At 44.3% G+C, this 21,836-nt stretch overlaps 1 protein-coding gene across 1 annotated transcript in view; it reads left to right on the top strand.

Annotated features, from left to right (window-relative positions):
- ATP11A (ATPase, class VI, type 11A) overlaps positions 1-21,836 on the top strand; it is an 88,242-nt gene that overhangs the window by 32,008 nt on the left and 34,398 nt on the right. The window contains exons 6-16 of the mRNA XM_006770679.2: positions 3,107-3,235; positions 5,901-6,004; positions 6,527-6,577; positions 11,182-11,246; positions 11,903-11,984; positions 13,221-13,371; positions 14,534-14,731; positions 16,336-16,509; positions 17,718-17,881; positions 19,645-19,716; positions 21,074-21,147. Coding sequence (XP_006770742.1) covers positions 3,107-3,235; positions 5,901-6,004; positions 6,527-6,577; positions 11,182-11,246; positions 11,903-11,984; positions 13,221-13,371; positions 14,534-14,731; positions 16,336-16,509; positions 17,718-17,881; positions 19,645-19,716; positions 21,074-21,147 — 1,264 coding nt within the window. The remainder of the gene's footprint in view (positions 1-3,106; positions 3,236-5,900; positions 6,005-6,526; positions 6,578-11,181; positions 11,247-11,902; positions 11,985-13,220; positions 13,372-14,533; positions 14,732-16,335; positions 16,510-17,717; positions 17,882-19,644; positions 19,717-21,073; positions 21,148-21,836) is intronic.

The following is a 21,836-nucleotide window of genomic DNA, read 5'->3' as shown; positions in this document are numbered from 1 at the left end:
TAGTCCCTATGGTTTACTCTAGATCCCTGTGACGATTTTTACAACTGACAATTTGTTATAAACATCTCTTTAATAAACATCTCTTTCTTTAAAAACATACCTAAGCTGTGTCCACCAGCAGAAAATTGAATTTTTAGTGCATTGATCCTCTGTGAGAAATGTCTGCTCTGTATCCAGCCTGTGCAAACCAGAGGATTCTCAATCGACTGTGAGACTAGGAAGAACAATCAGGCATCCTTTGTGACTCTAGGCATCATCTTTCATTGGCCATAATGGCTCAGGCCCTCAGAGGCTGCACCAGGCTATTAGAAAAGGAACCTTTAATTTGTCCATCTCTATAATTTCAAGAATGTCATTACAGAAATGGAATCGCACAGTCAGAAACCTTTTGGGACTGGCTTTTTTCACTCAGCCTCATTCCCTTGATTTCACCCTTGTTGTTTGTATCGGTCGCTCCTACCTTTTATTGATGAGACCATGGTGTGGGTTAGATCAGAGTTTGCTTGCATTCAACAATTGAAGGACATTTACTAGTACATCTTTTCCAGTTTGGGGCTATTATGAATAAAGCTGCTATGAATACTTGTATGCAGGTTTTGGTATGAATAAAATTTCCATTTCTCTGGCATAACAGCTCAAGAGTTGAATTGTTGGGTCACAGAGCAAATCCATTTTTAGTTTTAAGAGGAATTGCCAAAAAATTTCCCAGAGTGCTGGGCAATTTTCCATTCCTATTAGCAATGTGTGAGAGATCCAGTTTCTGCACATTGTCACCAGCATTTGGTGTTGGCACTATTTTTCAGTTTAGTCATTCTGATATCTCAGTGAGGTTTAAATTTGCATCTCCCGACTGGCTAACCATGTTGAATATCTTCCCATGTGTTTATTTGCCATCTGTGTATCCTCTTTCTGTGGGATAAAAGCAACAACAATTCTTTATGTCTTTTACTTATTTTCTAGTTTTTACTGATGAATTTTGAAAATTTATATATTCTAAATATTAGTCCTTTGTCAGAATTCCCTTAATGGGGTATTCACAAAGCAAAGTTTTAAAATTTTGATGAAGGCCCCAACCGGTTGGCTCAGTGGATAGAGCATCAGCCTGCAGAGTGAAGGGTCCCAGGTTCGATTCCGGTCAAGGGCATGTACCTTGGTTGCAGGCACATCCCCAGAGGGGGTGTGCAGGAGGCAGCTGATCGATGTTTCTCTCTCATCCATGTTTCTAACTCTCTATCCCTCTCCCTTCCTCTCTGTAAAAAAATCAATAAAGTATATTAAAAAAATAAAACTAAAATTTTGATGAAGTCCAATTTATTGATTTTTTTCCCCTTTTATGGATCATGCTTTTAGTGTCAAGATTAAGAGCTCTGGCCCGGTCGGTGTTGCTCAGCAGTTGAGTGTCAACCCAAGAACCAAGAGGTTGTTGGTTCAATTCCCAATCAGGGCACATGCCTGGGTTGCCTGCTCCATCCCTAGTGCAGGGCATGCAGGAGGCAACTGATAGATAATATTTCTCTCTACCAATGTTTCTATCTCTCTATCCCTCTATTATTTAAAAACGATTAAGAGTTCTTTGCCTAACTTGGAGCCCACAGATGTTCTGCACTGTTTTTCTAACAGTTTTATGTTTTACATTTAAATTCACACTCCATTTGGAATTAATTTTCACATAAAATGTGAGGTTTAGGGCAAAGCTTCCTTTTTTTTTTTTTCCTATCATTGCCCAATTGTTCTACTATCATTTGATGGAAAGGCTGTTCCTTCTCCATTGAATTGTTTTTTTGCTTTTGTCGTAGTTAGTCAGTCGGAAGCCTTTTGTGTGGCCCAGTCTCACTGTGCTCTGTTCTGTTTCATTGCTCTTTGTGCCAGTGCTCTGCCAGTACCAGCACATCCCGGCTACTCCAGCTGCATAGGAAGCTTCACATCGGCAGAGTGACTCCCCCCTTCATTCCTCTTGATCAGGAGTGTTGTAGCTATTCTAGGCGTACACCTTTCCACGTAACTTTTAGCATAAGCCCATCTGTGTCTACGAAAATCTTTCTGGGATTTTCTGTGGGGATTTCACTGAACACAAAGATCTAGTTGAGGAATAACCCTCCAATGTGAAGTTCTCAGACACTCAGTTGGGGCAGTAATGGAGTGTGACAGGGAACTGCACTTACAGTGCAGGCAGAAGCACGCTGAAGTCCTGATTCTGGAAGCACCTGCAGTGGCAGCAGGAACATCCAGGCGCTTGGAAGGATTTGAACCCTCTGGCTAGTCGTCCTGATTTTCATGGTCATTTGCCTTCCTGACACAAAGCCTGAAGTCACAACCAGAGAAAAGGGGCCTTTCTGGGAGGTCATTTAGATGTCTTGGTTGGTGATGACACAAAAAGTGGGATGTTTCATCTTATTTAAAAATCCTTATGACAAACGTTCTGTGGCTCTTTTTTGTTCTAGTTTTTTAAAGGTGATTGCCACTTTTTCATGGATAATTGAGACCATTATAAACTTTTGAACAATAATAGATACAGAGGCAGAACTGCCTCAAACAGAGTGTCATGTAATACCCTTTGTAATAAATAATAATAAAAATAAAAATAAAAGAAAAAAAATAAATAAATAAAGGTGATTGCCACTTCTGCATTCTTCTTAGTCCCGCTTGTGTGATCTGGACAGTGTCTTGGTTCTGTTGTTCAGCCAGTGTTTAGAACTCTCCTACCTGGTTTATGGGACACGTGGTTTTAAGTCAGCGCCTTCCTCCAAGGATAATTCCCACTTGGACCCATTAATGAAACACTAGAACTCATCCTTTTGGGCTGAATCAAGGGTAATCCTGTTATGGATGTTTGTGTTTCCATTGCAAAATACTCAATCGTAATGCACTTTGATGCTTCTCAGATCTAAAATTGGTACATTGAAACCTCACCTGGTCTGTCCTCCGTTTGGGCAAAATGCCTGGGAAATGATCTTTCTCTAGAGTCACATTAGCATCCATATATCCTCCGGTAAACAAACACCATAATGGTATCTGTGAGTATCGACTGGCACATTAGGAAAAAGGAAACCTTGCTGCACAGTGGCAGGGTTCATTTGATGGCACTGTCTGTCTGTCTGTCCTGCAGGTCGGGGACATCGTCATGGTCAAGGAGGATGAGTCCTTCCCCTGTGACTTGATCTTCCTCTCCAGCAGCCGGGGAGACGGGACCTGCCACGTGACAACCACCAGCCTAGATGGAGAGTCAAGTCACAAAGTAACGTGCCTTTTGCTGGAGATCCTGTGCGGCCTCCCCTTCCTTCCCCAGCTGTGCTTGCGGGGCTAGAAACTACATCATGTCTGGAAATCAGCTTTCAGTGGAAACCCAGGGACTTGTGCTGGCCAGAAGTCCGTTTCTTGTGTTTTTTTACTTTCGTTTCTTTCTGTTTTCTACTTTTTTCTTTCCACCCTCGGTATTCATAACATCCAGCCATTGAGTTAACAGAAATAACTTCATGTTATTTATGTAGTTGTGTCCTTTAGCAGAGATACCAAAGGGAAGTAATGAATTGATTGCTGAAATTTTGAGAGTTTTCATTTCACCAGTCAGAATTAGTGTCTTTACTCCCCTGGAATTATGTAAAAAGTCCCACACGAGTCTAGATTTTTGCCGCACTCACGGTTACTCCAATGAGTGTCTTTTTGTTAAAATATTTTAATAAATATCTGAGGTTATAATTAATTTCTTACATTCAGTATGGAATTCTGTACTGGTAGCTGATGCTACACATTTTAATTAACAATCACGAGAGAATAGAACATATCACTATTAATTTTAAGGTTTTCATTATTTAAAAAATCAGGAAGCTTCCAAGGAGTTTATAAGAGTGAGTATATCTCAATGGAATCAAGGCATTAGGTCACAAAATTGCAACTCTAACACGATACTTAAACGATACCTATGAATATAGGCAATTTCTAGGATGAGAAAGAGAATTTTTTTTTTTTTTGCAAAACCCTAAAGAATATGCTAATCTTTTAAGGATAATTCATGGTATCGTTGTACAAAGCCCTGTGGGGTTTCTCGGCATTTACTTTCACATTTTCTATGTAGCACACCCCAACGGAGTTGGCATTCTGGCACAAGCCATTGTGAGCAACAGTGATTCTGGGAATGGAAATCCCTGGGGCTGGGTTTCAGGTGTTTATTGTAACCTGCCACCGGTCTCTGGAGCGTGAGGAGTGTATGTGCCAGTCCTTTCTGACAGGACACACCTCTAACTCTCCTCGTGTCTTCCTCTCTAATAACCAAGTGCTGGATGAATACACTGTAATAAATAAACAAAACAAGTGAGCCACCCACAGCCTCACTGTGGGCAGTGGGCTGCCCGCTCCTCCCCTCGCCCGGGAGGGATGTGGCTGCTCACAGAGGTCTCAGCATCACCGTGAACAGATGCTGCAGGCCTCCAGGTGTATCACTTCTCAGGTAAAATTTACAGCCGTCCGGAACTGCTGATATTCGAGTCCACATTTTCCTTTGACCTTTGGCGTGGTGTGTTCAGCATCTTGAATGCGTGCCCTCCGGCGTCATTTCTGTGCGTTGGCTTTGGCTTGGGTGGCTGGCTAGATCTGAGCCCTTTGCTTAAGAGGAGATTGGGAAGGGGGACTCCTGCGCTGGTCACATTCATTACTCATGACCGTGGCAGACACCTGGCCTCCCTGGAGTTTCCACATCCATAAAACAGGGACAAACCTGTCTTCTAGGGGCGTCTGTGAGACATAACTAGAAATTTTCCCAAAGTGTTCGATAAATGCCCTGAAATGTGACAAATCCTGCTGCGGTTGCCGTGATCATATCTCCTGTTAGTTTTGATTTATTGAACATTTTATGTGTCTAACACTTGATCATTAGAGAGACAGGTAAGAGGAGACGTAGCGGTGTGTTCTCCTTCACCAGGCCCTCATGCACGAGTGTTTCTTTCCTCTCTCCTCCCAAGGCGAGCCCTCCTGTCTGTCCCTGCTTACTAATACCATCTGGCCCCATGGTCTCCAAATGGGGCCCCAGCCCAGCAGCTTAGGCATCATGTAGGATCATGTTAGAAATGCAGGCCTCGGATCCCACTCCAGACCCTCGGCATCAGAAAGCTGGGATGAGGCCTGAGGATTGCATTTCTAACATGGTCCCTGGTGGGTTCCAGGAGTCAGTGCCTTACAAGCTCTCTGTGGTGATTCTGATGAACATTAAGGTTCGAGGAGCCAAGTGAGTAGCTATGCAGAAAGCTTACATTCCCCCGTGTCAGGCGAAGGCAGTTCCTGATGCTGATGACAGCTCTCTGTAAACCAGGGGTGGGGAACGTCTCCCGCGGGCCACATGAGGCCCGTGAAATCATTTGGTCTGGCCCTGCCTAGGCAACCCCAGGTGGGACTCAAAATGCAATAAATCTAGGAGCTTCTTTCATAGCAACATAAATTTATATTAAGTGGATGTTGTTATAAATATTCAAATGGCCCTTGGCAGAAAAAAGCTTCCCCACCCCTGCTATAATCAATAGGATATTATATAAACAAAAGGGAATATTTTAGCTCTTAAATTTGTTTCCTAATTGATAGTCACCACCATGATAGATAAACCGAGGTATCTAATTTTGAAGAAGAATTCCCAACACTGCTATTAGTTTTAAGTTGAGGAAACTGGGTAAGAATGGAAGAACTTTCTGGCACCTAGTAGATATAAGAAAAACAGCAGTAATCTATAAATCTATAACTTTTAATGTTTTCAAACTCTTTATTATACTTCTCTCATATGCTAGCCAGGCGTCATCATCGGTCTTATTTATATGCACAAAAAATTGGTCGTCAATGCTGCCCTGGGATTGGAGGCACTGGCTGCCAGGTTTGTGTTGTTCATTTTGTTGTGAATTCGCATTTCTTGTAATCTGCAGACACATTATGCAGTTCCAGACACAAAGGGATTTCAAACAGAAGAAGAGATAGATGGCCTCCATGCTACCATTGAGTGCGAGCAGCCCCAGCCCGACCTCTACAGGTAAGATCTGTGCTCCCCACGAGTATCTCTTTATTGCCTTAAATGCTGTTCTTGCTCTCCACCCCAAATAGTCTACTGGCCTGGGGGTTTGGAAAGAGAATGTCAATCACTGCTTTAAAGTTAAGACTGAGTTAAAAATAGGTTACTTATATATTTTCAGAGTCCGACAACATTTAAATCTATAGCTACTTATGCAAACATTAGAAGTGGCTTAATGAAACTAGATTTGTTGCAGAAAAAATAATTTTTTCTACTTTGAGGAAGTGATTTTAAAAGAAAATCATTTAAGTCCTGGGGTAATAAGAACAGAAAGTAGACCAAGAAAGAGAGGGAAGATAGAGTGGTTTAGCTACACACAGATGTCCTTTTGTGTAAAGAATCCCAGGTGTGAGCGCACATCCCTCCTTTCGTAGAAACAGGAAGGCAGGTGTAAGCCAGGGCACTTCCAGTCTGCCTCTTTCCCGCAGGGTCGCCGACCCCCGTGTTGCTGCTGTACCACTAACCTAACTTTTCTGTTGCCAGGTTTGTGGGCCGAATAAATGTTTACAATGATCAGAATGACCCCGTGGTGAGGTGAGGCGATGTGCTTCTCTTAAACAAATTTGGAGACTTTCATCTCTTTTAAATTATAAGTGCATTTTTTTTTTACTGATAAGAGTTTTTTAGTGTTGTTGTCCTATTGGTTTTTGAAAGTAGAATTAGGTGTTTCCAGAAGTCTAGGTTCTAGTGTTTTCAGATTTCTCTTGAGTATAGAGCTATATGTGTGAACAAATGAATGACGCTCATGGGAAATGTTCTCTCACAAGACTCTGCTGAGGGTCTCACAGCCTGGAAGGGTCAGGAGCCCATCTAACAGTCCCCAGGCAGAGGAGAGGGTGCTGTTTCCCCCATTAGAAATTCCTTTTCAGCCCTAGCCAGTTTGGCTCAGAGCGTCGGCTGCAGACCCAAGGGTCGGGGTTTGATTCGGTCAAGGGCAGTACTGCAGTTGCAAGCTCCTCCCCAGCCTGGGCGCTGGTCAGGACTCCTGCTGGAGACAACCTATCATTGTGTTTCTCTCAGATCAGTGTTTCTCTCTGTCTTTCCCTCTCTCTTCCACTCTCTCTAAAAATCAATGGAAAAATATCCTCGGGTGAGGATTTAAGAAAATAATAAAAATTAAAGAAAAGAAAAGAAATTCCTTTTCAGCCCAGCCAGCATGGCTCAGTGGTTGACTGTCGACCTATGAACCGGGAGGTCACAGTTTTATCCCCAATGTGGACCATGCAGGGGGCAGCCAATCAATGATTCTCTCTCATCATTGATGTTTCTATCTCTCTTTCCCCCTCTCCTCTCTGAAATCAATTTTTAAAAAAAGAAATTCCTTTTCAGAATTTATGGACAAATATGTTGTCAACTGTGAAGTTGAAAGATTTCTGGTTTGGAAGCCCTTTTATTGGAATGTATGAATCTACCCATAATCATTACTGGGGTATGGTTTTGGCTCTGGATTTCATCTAGACTTAAGGCAGTGGTTCTCAACCTTCCTAATGCCACGACCCTTTAATACAGTTTCTCATGTTGTGGTGACCCCCAACCATAAAATTATTTTCCTTGCTACTTCATAACTGTAATTTTGCTACTGTTATGAATCGTAATGTAAATATCTGATACTCAGGATATATTTTCATTGTTACAAATTGAACATAATTAAAGCAAAGTGATTAATCACAAAAACAATTTGTAATTATATATGTGTTTTCCAGTGGTCTTAGGCGACCCCTGTGAAAGGGTTGTTCGACCCCCAAAGGGGTCGCGACCCACAGGTTGAGAACCGCTGACTTAAGGGGATGTGCCTCACAAGGTCCTGTCTCAGGCTCACATCCACCTGTTGGCCGGGCATTGCTGAGGCCTGTGTAGGTCACAGGTGGGTGTGCTCACCGCCTGAGGTCAGGACCAGTGTGATGTTAACATCCAGCCCACATCTCTCTCGGTCTGTATTGTGTCTCCTTCCTCAGGCCTGTGGATGTTTTATCTGGACATTGTTTTAGGATTCTGGCAGTTCATTGGTGCTAAGGTATTTGAGATCTACAGTTTAGGAAATTGACTTTAAGTAGATTTAGGAGTTGACCTTTTTTATAAATCTCACCTTTTAGAGAAATTATCCCCTCCCCGCCACCCCGGATTTAAGCAGTCTCCAAGTTGCCAATATCCTGGTAGTACTTTGTGTATTTTTTTATTTTATTTTATTGATTTTTTACAGAGAGGAAGAGAGAGGGATAGAGAGTTAGAAACATTGATGAGAGAGAAACATCGATCAGCTGCCTCCTGCACACTCCCCACTGGGGATGTGCCCGCAACCAAGGTACATGCCCTTGACCAGAATCGAACCCGGGACCCTTCAGTCCTTAGGCCAACGCTCTATCCGCTGAGCCAAACCAGTCAGGGCACTTTGTATATTTTTTTTTAAAAAGTTGCTCATAAGTAGAAATAAACTCAATGGGAAACTGCCACAAAATAATAAGTTACTGAAATATAATTCGTTGGGGCTTATCTCCTTATAAGCTCCTGAAACTATTTGTTTAAAGGAAACAATTTATGCACTTCTTAGCATGTTTTCATCATTATTTATCAGCTGGTTAGTTGATAGCTTTCAGAATTTTTTTTAAAATATATTTTTATTGACCTCAGAGAGGAATGGAGAAGGAGAGAGAGAGAAAAAAACATCAATGATGAGTGAGAATCATTGATTGGCTGCCTCCTGCAACTCCCACACTGGGGATTGAACCCGCAACCCAGGCATGTGCCCCCGCCCGGCATTGAATCTTGGACCCCTCAGTCCACAGGCAGACGCCCTTCCCACTGAGCCAAACTGGCTAGGGCAGTTTTCAGAATTGATGGAGGCATTGCCACAGTCTTTCCTCAATAGATACTAGTCTACAGCTAATTCCTAGTTAGTTTGGAAAAATGACCTGTATTTCTGTGTCTTGTGAGAATTAGTGTTTGAACAAGTAATAGATTACTATTTATTCATATTGCTGATGTAATGAATCCGACAAAGTAAACACTGCAGGCTTTTCATGCTTTCTGTTTAGACGAAGTTTAATGCTGAGCATCTTAGGAAGATAATTACTAATCCATTTTGTATTTTGATAGCAATTCTAGTTTAGCTTTTTATGCATTATACTATTCAGCAGACTTTTAATATTTGGGTACTTAAAGATATTTATAAGTTTGTGGTGTGGACAGTTATGAATTATATATCTAAATTCTTAATCCACTCAGGGTAATATTTCTTCATCCTCCTGTCCAAACTGGAAGCAAAGTACTTTTTAAAGTAAATTATTTTTAGACTTCCCAGAGCCACTTTTTAAAGAGGCCATTTGTTTTCATGAGCACGCGCCACGTGAATTATTGTTAGTGTAGCTCACAGAGGCCGACAGTGCTTCTAACACAGCCAGACCGCAGCAAGTACGTGGCCCTGGAGGTTCTCAAGGGGGCTGCCAGGCTGAGGGGCGAGTGTCTGAGACCCTCAGGCAGCCCTGGGCAGACACGTCAGGTCAAGTGTGTCCCAGCCAACTCTTCCCTCTCAGCAGCCCCCTCTTTCTCGTCTTCAGCTGGACACAGTCCTGAGCTGTATCAGCTAAATACACTGCACACATTTGAGGTGTATAGCATTCACTAGGTTCTCAACATTCCATGGTTAAAGGAAATTAAAGACACTGATGGAGTAAAAAGCAAACTTCAGCAAATGCTTTCAACTCGTTCCCTTCCAAAGAAAATGATCAGAATGCTGACAATAGCAAACTGTGCAAAGTTGAATTCTGCTTCATGCTTCCCTTTTCCTCTTGGGAAACTAGAAGAAACGATTACTCCATCAACAAGGGGAACTGCTTGAATGTGAACCTCCGGGAGGCAGAGATGCTGTCTGTCGCTCCCTGTTGAGTGTCGAGTGTAGGGCAGTGCTTGTTCTTAATGCGCGCTTTTTAAGTTCCTTGGTTGTTGCCCGTTTCTCCCCAAAGTAGCAAATGCATGGATTGTTCCAGATTTACAGCCGCCTGCATGTAGAGGGCTTTGTGGACTTGACTGCCAATGTTCATAAAGGCACACAGAGTATCCCAGCCTTCACCTTTATTTATTTTTTTAATATATTTTTATTGTTGATAGTATTACAGATATATCCCATTTCCCCCCCCTTTACCCCTCTCCTCCTAGTCCTTACCATCCCCCCCCCCGGTCTTCACTACCCTATTGCTCGTATCCATGGGCTATGCCTATAAATATATAAGTTCTTTGATTTATCTCTTCTCGTCCCCCAGCCCTACATCGAGGTATGTTAGTCTGTTCCATGCTTCAGGTCTTATTTTGTTTGTCAGTTCATTGTGTTCATTAGATTCCACAAATAAGTGAGATCATGTGATATTTATCTTTCTCAGATTGGCTTATTTACTTAGCATAATATTTTCCAGATCCATCCATGCTGTCCCAAAGGCTAAGAGATCCCTCTTTTTCACAGCTGCATAATATTCCATAATGTAAATGTCCCACAGTTTTTTAATCTATTCATTTACTGATGGGCACCAGCCCTCACCTTTAAAGTGTGATTGTATTCCATGAGACACACTGAGTGATAGACACAGGGCGTGATAGAAGTGGCTTGATGCCACATGACTCAGAGGCACCACCCTTTCACTTTTCCAGAACATTTGGGGGTCCTCCGGTCCAGGGGTCCTGAAACCTGATACTTGTTAGGAGCAGGTTTCTGATTCAGTCTGTCAAGGTGACTCTTCAGGCAAGTTGTCCGGTGCTGCTGATGGCACTGGTGCAGGGACCCCACTTGTCAGCCCACCACTCTCACAAGGGATCGCAAATAGAATGTTGTTAAAATGTTCACACCTGGCTCAGTAGGTCTGGGAGCCTGCTGACATGTGCCGCACCAGGAGAGCAGGTGCCGGCGGAGCTAGAACTCTGCAAAAATTCTTCCAGCAGAGCGGGTTCTTAACCTCCGGCAGGCAGGAGTCGCACACACTGTTCCATGGACCCAGGCTGACTTTTCTCATCCGAATATAAGCAAATCTACATTTAAACGACTTCCTCTTACAATGAAGTCTGTTAGGCAAGTGAGCTGACTTTCACCTTGTAGCATGCTTCTCACTATGGTTTCTCCATTGCCCTATTTCTGGCCATTCTTGTCTTTATAGGCCATTAGGATCGGAAAACGTGCTTCTTAGAGGAGCCACACTAAAGAACACCGAGAAAATCTTTGGTAAATATTTTAATTAGTGAATTATTAATCATAGCCTCTAAAATTAAGGGTATGTTAAGTAATTACAATAGTGGTACCATGAAAGCATCTTCTGTACTTTGAAGTACTGTGGACTTGATGACAGCAATAATTCTGCATCACTAAGAAAAGCAGTATTGATGTATAACTGCAATCCATAAAGCGTCCATCTGAGGAAATTGCTTATATATTAAGTGCCTACAGATTTTGACTCAGAAACAAAGTTAATCCATGAAAGAACCCACACAGTATATTTTGTAACTATTTTTTTAGTGACTTTATTTCTTTACTAGTATCTCCCATTTCTGTGTGGGTTATTTTTTATGTTTTAATTAAAATAAATTTTTCTTTAAAATTGCTGTACCCTTTTGTGGGAAAACCCAAATTATTAAAATCTGAGCTTTATAAAAAATACAGATTGTTCTCTGTTGCAGGAAATTTTTTTTAAAAAAGTACTTCTTTAGTCTAAAGAACCCTATTGTGTGACTCTGCTTATGAACAGCTAGCTTGCCTAGTGAAATAAAAAAATATAATTCCTTTTACCCCAAATTCCATTTTCACCATAGCTGTGTGTAACTTACTATGTAAAGGCAAATACAGTTGTGTTACTGTTCTGACATTTATTCTCTACTTTACAGGTGTTGCTATTTATACGGGCATGGAAACCAAGATGGCATTAAATTATCAATCAAAATCCCAGAAACGATCCGCTGTAGAAAAGTAAGGTTCAGTCCCCAGTGTGTGAAGTGGGAAAAAATCTGTGACTTAGGAGACCAAACCACAGTAGATATGAAAGCACTTCTCTCTTGGCCTGATTAGCAATTCCTTCATGGTGTCTAGATGGACAGTGGAGCTGATTACTTAGATTGACTGTCTTATTTCGGGGGGGTGGAGGGTGAATGGCCACACACCTTCAGCCCATGTGGCTCCCTCATGTGGACACCCCGGATACCCCAAAGTCCCAGTTTGAAGTCATTTGCAGTTTCCCAACAGTTTTTCCCATCATTTCCTGAAAAAGTCAAAGTTGGGTCATTTTTAATTTGGGGTATTGAAACCACATGTTTTCCGGAGCAAAGCATTAGCAGGGAGAACAGAGTCGTCTTTTTATTAAACCATAAAATCTTTGTAAAAATACGTCAAGGAGAGAGTTGAATTTGTAAGAAAATGTGGCCCAGGTTTTTTCCGGCTTTGCCTCTTGTTAAAGTGTATCCGCAACTTGCAGTGGGCCACTGAGCGGTTGCAATTTTTTTAACAGAGAGATGTGTGCTGCTCTCAGGTTTGGGGGGAAGACTGTCAGGGTACCTCCTGCCCCCTCTCAGAATGCCAGTCTTGAAATGTGATCCTGGCCTCATCAAATACCAAAATGCAGACTTGGCTCCTAAGCAAGAACGCTTTGTTTCCAGATGTCACATTGACAAATAGGTTTCAGAAATAGGCTTTGGGAAATCGCCCCTCCTTGGTGAGGTCTGCTCAGACCCTGGCTACAGATTGAACATTATTCTGATGCAGAGGGCATTTCTTTGTTGACTTCCCTCCATCCCTCCTCCCTTAGTGGTGGTCCTCTCTAAATCCAGAACTCATTGGTTGATGCTTAAAGGTAGAAGGAATTTATTTCTGGATGTTCTTTAAATGATAGAGTCCTAGAACATACAGAAACCTGTGTCAGCAACGCGGTTGTGTGGAGTCTCTCTCCTGTTTACAAAACTTGCCTTTACTGAGCTGTTTCCCTTGTGGTGTCTAGAATCACACGCCAGTGACCATGGAGGAGACTCAGAAATGAGCGTACGTTATTTTCACTGTCAGTGGATTGGGAGAGGGGTCTTCTAAGTGCACTCATTGCTGTGCCATTTATTCCTGATCTGTTTTGTCACAATGTGTTCACCTCGACACACAGGTGTGCAGCTCGCAATTCTTCCAGGAGCAATGACTAAGTAACCATTACCTCTTGTGTTTTAGATCAATGAATGTGTTCCTCATAGTGTACCTCTGCATCCTCATCAGCAAAGCGCTGATAAATACTGTCCTGAAGTACGTGTGGCAGAGTGAACCATCCCGAGATGAGCCGTGGTATAATCAGAAAACCGAAGCAGAAAGACAGAGGAACCTGGTATGGACACTGACTTCCTTTGCAGTCATCAACAGTGCCCTGTGGGCTGCTGTTGTGAAAATATGTTAACATGATGAAGTTGCGGTTGATCCAATCTTCATAATAAGTACATGCACTGATATGGAAAGCATTGGTTGCCTCTCTAGCTGCAGATACTGGTTGCTTTTGCTTTCTTTGGATTTGAATATCCAAGTCTGGAAAGGTATTAGTTCCCATAGTACATTCATATGGATGCGCCTTAAATGTTTTTGGTGTTTCCAGAACCCAGAGCAGTGTCTATACTTAGAGGATGCTCAGTGAATGCTCATTAATGATTGTGAGGTAAATGGTACTTTCTTATGGTACCTCTGTGGACAAAAAAAAAAAGAGACAATTATATGGAAACTAGGGTAAGAATTACTTTCATTTTTCAAATGAGAAATGTTTATCAAAAGTATTTTGCCCAAAACCAGTATATTAAAATAATTTGATTGAACCTCTTCTACTTAAAATAGTATAGTTTTCTGGTTGGGCCCAGTGAGTCCAGACCTGAGCCATGTGCGACTCCAACCAGGGCCCACTGCGTCCAGAGCAGGTCTAGAACAAACCCCAGACCAGGGCCCACTGCATCCAGAGCAGGTGTGGAACCAATCCAGACCAGGGCCCACTGCGTCCAGACTAGGATTTATGCAAATCCAGACTAGGGTCCCTACTTCTTTCTTGTGTTTAATTGGGCCTCCCATAAAACTAAATGGCTTAGAGATAAGAACAGACTATATAGAAAAATCTTTGTATCAGACTGATGGTTTTGGCATCTGTGGGTTATTACAGAGTCAGTTGGTCATTTGTCAGAGTCTCAAAGGAAACTTGGGATACTCCCAATGTAAAGTTTCCTACTGGCTCTCAGCGGGGAGGCCTCCTGTCTCCTGGCAAAGTGACTGTTTAACAGGTGACTTAATCCTTCTCCCTCCTCAGCCCAGAGGCCTGGCTGGCCTGAGGCCATTGCAGCACTAAAATTAAGTGACAGGCAAGTCATCCAATGGCCGCTGCAGCCCTGAATGAGCCGTATCTTTGGATTTGAAATGCTTGTATTTAAAATCTGCGCTTGGGTGGTTTGTGCCTAAGCTTTAAATAGTTGTGATGTTGGTGTGAGGATGTGGGAAATCACACGATGTTCTCTCAGTTTCTCAGGGCGTTCACGGACTTCCTGGCCTTCATGGTTCTGTTCAACTACATCATCCCCGTGTCCATGTACGTCACGGTAGAGATGCAGAAGTTCCTTGGCTCGTATTTCATCACCTGGGATGAAGAAATGTTTGACGAGGACATGGGTGAAGGGCCTCTGGTCAACACCTCGGATTTAAACGAAGAGTTAGGACAGGTCAGTGTCTTCTGAAGTGTCTCATAATCTTGTGAGGGCTGAGTCCCTCCATTTTATGTTCCCAGGCATCTAGATTCTAAATGATTCCTATCACGCAGGCAAATCATCCAGATGGCCAGATGACAACTTTTCCATTTTAATTAGTGCAGAGAGATAGAACCTGTAACTGGGGAAAGACAACAACAAAATTGTTAGTTTGTGTGTTTTTTTAACTTGTATGACGGTTGGTAGTGCTTTTATAGTTATAGTTATGCAAAATTAATTACATTAACTGGTTGAGACACACTCATCCGTAGCCTAAATGGTGCTCATGCTGTGAACCAAGGTGAAGGGGTAAAGGTGAGGTAATGTGTATTGAGTACCTGCTTCATAGGCATTGCACTGGGCTCTCTTCCATGATTTCCTTCAGTTCTGACACTGCGCCTGTGTCCTCATTTTAAAGATGAGCAAAGTGGGGCCCTGGGGAGTTCCAGTAGCTGGATGTACTGCAGGGTTCAAAACCCCTGCATAGAAATCCTGCCCCACAGTGATGACTTCATGGCCTGGTACAGGTGGCGTGAGCACTGTGCACACTGAGCTTCTCAATCTGTGAAATGGACATAAGGAAGGCACCTGCCTGGCCAGAGTGCAGTGGGGATTGAATGAGGTAACAGGGACAAGGCACCCATCACAGTGTCTAACGGAACCGCCACGGGCAGGAGTCATTGTCACCGGGATCGCCTGGATGTGGGGGCGGAGCCCATACTGGGGAGAGGCCTGTCCCCCTGACCTCGCCTTGGTCCTCTGGCTTTCAGTGGGAGCCTTCCCACTACCCCAGTCTAACCTTTCCCCGGCCTTTTTGTTGCATGAAAGAGCATTTGATAAATGCTAAGTTATTTTTGTTACAGGAAGAAATTTTGAGTAGGTTTTTTTTTGTTTTTTTTTTTATAAACAGCTGTTTTCAACTAGTAGCTGAAATCCACTCCCTTGTGCCCCAAAACATTGGTCTGAAAATAGATGGTTAGACGCTGATAGCTGTCTACTGCTTCACCTCCTCAGGGCAAGGATACTTGTTACTAAAAGATGATATTTTGCTTGTTCATGAGTTTGACCTTCAAATCATTCCTCTGGGACACTCCACACCCCTTGTGGAGTACTGTCTCAGTCAGCAGTGTGCAAATTGTAAGTTGGTGGCTCAGTATTAGAATAACTTCACCTCCAGGGGGTTCATTTCCTTTGCAATAGTAAATGACGTATTTTGTACATTCTGGAGAAATTCACGGAGGAAAAAATATTTTTCTGTAACAAGATAAACAGAGAGCTGTGTTCAGTGCAGCAAGTTACTCTGCCTCAGAGCAAGGCTAGGAACAACTTCATGACACAGGAGCTCCGGAGATGGGTGGAGAGGCTTGTTGTAGAGGAGGGAACATGGTGAAATATTCATTGTTAGTGTGGATCCTCACTTTGAAAAAAGTCAGGTACCTGGTGAAGGGGCAGGTTTGGGGTAAACCGCGATGTTAGGAGTCACAGCTGCCCGGGGTCTGAGGCAGCCTGCCGCCCCTCCTCCCCTTGGAGAGGGGCGTGTGGGTCCTAGCCAGCACCCCAGCCACGCCTCGTGTCCGCAGGTGGAGTACATCTTCACAGACAAGACTGGGACTCTCACCGAGAACAACATGGAATTCAAGGAGTGCTGCATTGAGGGCCATGTCTACGTGCCGCACGTCATCTGCAACGGGCAGGTTCTCCCCGGCGCCACTGGCATCGACATGATTGACTCCTCCCCGGGGGTCAGTGGGAGGGTAAGTGTTTGACCTTTTGGACCAACACTGTCGCACTGTCTCTGTTCACAAGGTAGCCTGGTAACCCCTCTGGTCTGGGATCCAGGAAGGACATGAATCTTCCAGTGACTTGAGTGAGAAGAATGGTAAGATGCCACCATTTCCCACCAGTTCATCTGGCCAGTCACATCATATTAGGAACAGCTTTAAAAATGTGGATGAGCAGGAAAATGGTCAGCTGTGAGCAAAGTGACCTGCATACCACATGTGCTTGTTCTATACACATGCTCACACTCATACCCAAACCCACATGCGAGCTCACATGCACATATGTGCACATAGACATGCACACAGAGACCCATGCCCCATACTCACACATGCATATATGATGTACTTACAGACTGTGCACATGTAGATATACCCCACACACATATCCTCATATGTGTGCACACAGGTAGAGACCACACACACAATGCACTCACCCGCACAGAGACATGCACTCACATACACCAAATACGGTGGCTTCAGATCTCAGCATTTATAGGAAGCAGCCGTGACCCTCAGCTGTCTTGGTGACCGCAGAGTCCTGTGTGGTGTCCCCGAGGGCACCAAGGATGGCTGCTTTAGTGGGCTGGGCTGTGACTGCCCGTTGTGACCAAGCGAACCACCCACACACACACATGCCTCAGGTGATTTCACCTAGTCTGAGAGGAGCGGACAGGTGGTCTATGGCCTTCATGAGGTGCTCCACAGGCATTGCACCCTCTGGCCATTTGCTGGACTCCCCTGCCTAGCACATGTGATGCAAGTCTAGCCCTCCTTGGCCCCCCTCAGCCACCGTGACATCCCAGAACCCCTGAGAAAGCTTCCTGGAGTCCCCAGGGAACCCAGGCTCCTTGAGACCCTGCATGGCAGCCTCCGCTGGCCCAAGGCTCCGCCCAGCCGTGTTCTCCTCTTGTGACCTTGAACCAGTCACCTCCTCTCACTACATTCATTTCCTTTCCGTCTTCATAGCCCATTGGTCTTGATCGTAGCTACTGTGGAAGTGCTCAAGAATGAACAAAAGCCACAGTTACACTCTACCTTCTGACTATCGGAGGCAAAACTAATACTCCCTAACCCTTAAGAGTTGCATGCCTGCTTTATTGTTTATTGTCTTCTGTTTGGTTTCCTCCTCCTTTAAGCCGATATGCCATAGATGTGTGCGTTTCTGTCCTGCATTTCTGTAGGAGCGAGAAGAGCTGTTTTTCCGGGCCCTCTGCCTGTGCCACACCGTCCAGGTGAAGGATGACGATGACGTGGACGGGCCCAGGAAGTCACCAGACTCAGGGAAATCCTGTGTGTACATATCGTCCTCGCCCGACGAGGTGGCCTTAGTGGAGGGTGTCCAGAGGTACGTTTCTGGCTGCACGCGAGTCTGGTCTCAGCTGTGAGGGGTGGGCTGAGCTGGTCCTGGAGTTCTCCACCCCAACAATGCACTCCTCCTGGACTCACACTGGACCTGCCCTGAGTCAGGCCCCTGTGCCGGGAAGGCTTACTGAGGAGTGAACCGAGCAGGTACTGCTTTGGTCATCTGCAACAGGCAGATTCTCCCCGGCGCCTCAGTGTCCCCTTGACCTCCACAACCTGCCGTCAGCGTGAGAAGCAGCTTGGTCCCTTCTGCCAGTGTTTGTCACTGTCTTACATGGGTAGTTTTTTCTCCTCACTTCTTCAGTAAGAAGGTTAGAGGCCTTTCCAAATCATCACAAGCTTTTAATGACTCAAGCAACCTTAGATGCCCTCATGAAAGGTCTTCCTCATCCATCCTGAAGAATTGAGGCCCAGAGATGTCAAGCAACTTTTTCCCAAAGTCACACAACATGGAGAGGGATTAAGCTGGGTGCCGGGGTTTTCTTTACTGTTAGCTTCCCTGTCTTTGTGTCCTATCATATTAAGCCTGTGTGCTTCTTGCACCCTCCCTCCTTCAGTATCTTTTTATTGGGAGTGTTTGCTGCCTCATGACATGCAGCATTTAAGCAAACACTTGGAAAAGTACTTTAAATATTCCAGATATGTGGCATAATTTCAAGTCAAGGGAAATGTTCTTCTAATGATCACAGCTTACAATTCAAATTTAACACAAATGGTACTAATTTTCCCGCTTTGCTGCCATTGATAAGTGGGTGTTGAACACCTCTCCTCTAATTAGAAGAGTGTTTTTATTGTTGACTAAACTAATGTATGTTTCCCATGAAGTTTGAATAGTGACATAAGTATGTAAATCATGTCAGTTATTAAGTGCATAAATCCACACGCACATATAGAAGACTTCTCAAAGCCAGATTTCTCTCTTCTTGGAAAAGGTGTTTTCAGAAATTAAGCCACATTCAGTCATTGATATCAGAAGTGAGGACAGGCTGCTCCTGCCTGTCATTCTATCTAGACTCACCTTCCAAGAAGCCTTTCCTTCAGCTGCCCCCCAAACCCCCAGCTCCTGTTGGGATGGGGCCCCAAGGTCCCATGGTGCCTTCCTACCATTATGGCGCCATGCTGTGTCATTAGGTTGATACCTTTCACCTCCCACGCTGTCAGGTCCTGGAATCCAGAAGCCACGCCCTCTTCCTGCCCCCACTCCTGGCATGTGCCTAACCACCCATGGCTCCATGTGTGTGCGGTGGAGGAGGAGGGTGTTAGAGTAAGGGCTCTGCAGACGTTGTTGCCTGGCAGCCTGCTCTAGAGCTAGTGTCCTCTTCAGTGAAGTGAGAGCTGGTCTGGACAATGACAGTCTCTCAGGGTCCTTCTGATTCTGACATGTAACCTCTACGGAACAACCCCACTGATCAGTGAGTAAAACTGGGTCAGTATAGCCAGGGACCAGTCCACACCCCTGCTGTCTTTCTGAAACCTTTTCTTACCTACCAGTAAGAATGGGCATCACCACTGTGGTGCTTAGGAGGGTAAGTCAGAAATTCATTTGGTCCTTGGAGAATTTTTGTGAGATGCTAAGTTCAGTATTATAATTTCCTAAGTTTATAATTCAGTTTACTTCCTCTGTTTTGCCAGGAGTATTTCTTTTTCGAAAAGAAAGCTTTACCAGAATGTAAAACAGAAATATTTTATTGAAAGAGAAATATCAAAATTTCAAATTAACCACTGGGTTTGCCTTCTCCTCTACAGGCTTGGTTTTACGTACCTACGGCTAAAGGATAACCACATGGAGATATTAAATAGGGATAATTACATTGAAAGGTAAGAATATTGTACATTATATTGTGACGTAATACAGAATTGTTTTACAAGGCACTAGGCGTGAGTAAGTTAAATGTTTGGCCAAATACAGCAGGCTAATTTTTAAGCTGATAATGTTGTATGGCTGGAGAATGAGGTTATGGATAACCTTGGCAGAAAAAAGGTTCCCCACCCCTGCCTTGGGGCTTCAGAGGGGAGCTCATTCACAGGATGATAAGAAGAGCAGGTATTCAGTAACTAGATGTTTACCTTGCCATGGAGATAGATAAAAAATGTTACTTCTGGTGATAGCTCTTATTTTTTAAAATCTTTGTTTTGTTTTTATTGATTTAGAGAGAGAGAGAGAGAGGTCAGTGTGTGAGAAAAACATCGATTGGTTGCCTCCTGTCTGCGCCTGTATATGCCCTGACTCAAATTCAAACCCACAACCTTTTGGTGTATGGTACAACACTCCAACCGACTGAGCCACCTGGTCAGGGATGATGATCGCTCTTATTATGGGCAAGGCCCCTAATTTAAATTATGTAAGGGAGAGGTACAAGTTTCTCATGAGCCTGCAAGGGCTCGATTGTCTTCAGCTCAAAGTAATCCACCCACCTGCCAAAGTGGCACCTCTTGGGGAGGCCAGTTCTGAACCCCGTCCTCAGGTTGTGAGCGGGGATTGACATCACAGAAGTTTCAGAGTCACTTCTGAGCCCCTGGCTGGAGTCTCTAGACCCTAAGGAGTCTTCAGAGGTAATGTGAGCGGTGGCTCAGCTGTTTTCAAAGTTTCAAACTCCAGGCAGAAATCATGAGTCTTCTGATGACTTTCATGAATTTAAAGGACACTGGCTTATTCTCAGGGATCAAAAGCTCTAATACAACCTGTGGATCTGTGTTCAGCAGAATTTAGGAAGGTGAATCAGCACATAAGATAGATCGTTTTTTTGATGCACAAACTCCATGAGCACGTGTAATGCAGGCTGGGGGTGGGAGGCGGATATCCAAGACCAGGTATTCTAGTGGTGAGATGAGAGCCCGGCCTCAGCCGCCCTCTGTCCCCGATGAGCACTGGTGGCAGCAGCGTGGAGCAGATCACCAGTCACATGAATCCAGACATTCCCATGTGTCTGGAGGAAACTGCCCTACGCCCAGATTCTCCATTCCCCTCCCCCCCAACCCCAGAGAGCTGCTATCAGGGGTGCTCTCCAGGCAGAGGTAGGGTGGGGCATGGATGGAGGTGACCTTTTCAAAGCCCTGGGCGTGGTGAGGAGAGACTACTCCGGACATTCCTCTGTGGAAAGGCTGATAAATACCCAGATTTTATGACATACAGAGCCAGATGGGTACTAAAGACAAATTTTCATCTATTTTTCAGGTTTGAATTGCTGGAAATTTTGAGTTTTGACTCAGTAAGAAGGAGAATGAGTGTAATTGTAAAATCTGATACAGGTAGAAATTTATTTTTCTTTGTTGTCTTAAATTATACATTGTGCTTGGTTTTCTGATGCTCACATTCTTCAGGAGCTTTAAAGATTTAACTGTTTTCTTTAAAAAAAAAAAAAACAGCACATAGATGAAACAACTATAGGTCACACAGCTCCACACACCCCGTGCAGGTCGCACAGCCCCTCACACCCACTGCAGGTGACATCACCCCTCAGCTCCTCATGTTCCTGTTTCTCTCCCAGGCACCGTAGGCTGGCGACAGGGCCTGCAGAGCCTATCTCCTCAGTGTCTCTTCCTCCCCCTTCCTTTCAGTCCTCACACAGCTCCTGCTTTCCAAGGTCTCCATCTGCAGCCTCTACCTTTCTATCATCCGGCCACCATGTCGGTCTTCTTAAGGCCCCCGAACGCTCGCTGTCCTGGCTGGGCCTGTTCGGTATCAGGCCGCCACACCTTCCCAGGGTTTCTTCATGGAAGCCCTGAGCTGCCTTTCTAGCTTTCATTCCCAGCAACCTCAGAATGTGCGCAGCATGGACTGTTTCAGTGGGAGGCCCTCCACCTGATGGGGAGTTTTCTACCTGAAGTTCTCTACCTGGTGGGGACTTTTATACTTAGAAGCCCTCTTGCTCGTTTGAACTGTTCCAAGGACAGCTCAACAGCCACCTGGTAGGAAGCCTGTCCTGGTTGCTTCAGTC

The sequence above is a fragment of the Myotis davidii genome, unplaced genomic scaffold (assembly GCF_000327345.1).
Source record: "Myotis davidii unplaced genomic scaffold, ASM32734v1 scaffold242, whole genome shotgun sequence".
NCBI classification, from domain to species: Eukaryota; Metazoa; Chordata; class Mammalia; order Chiroptera; family Vespertilionidae; genus Myotis; species Myotis davidii.
Note: the sequence above shows the minus strand (reverse complement) of the source record. Positions and strands in the feature narration are given on the sequence as shown.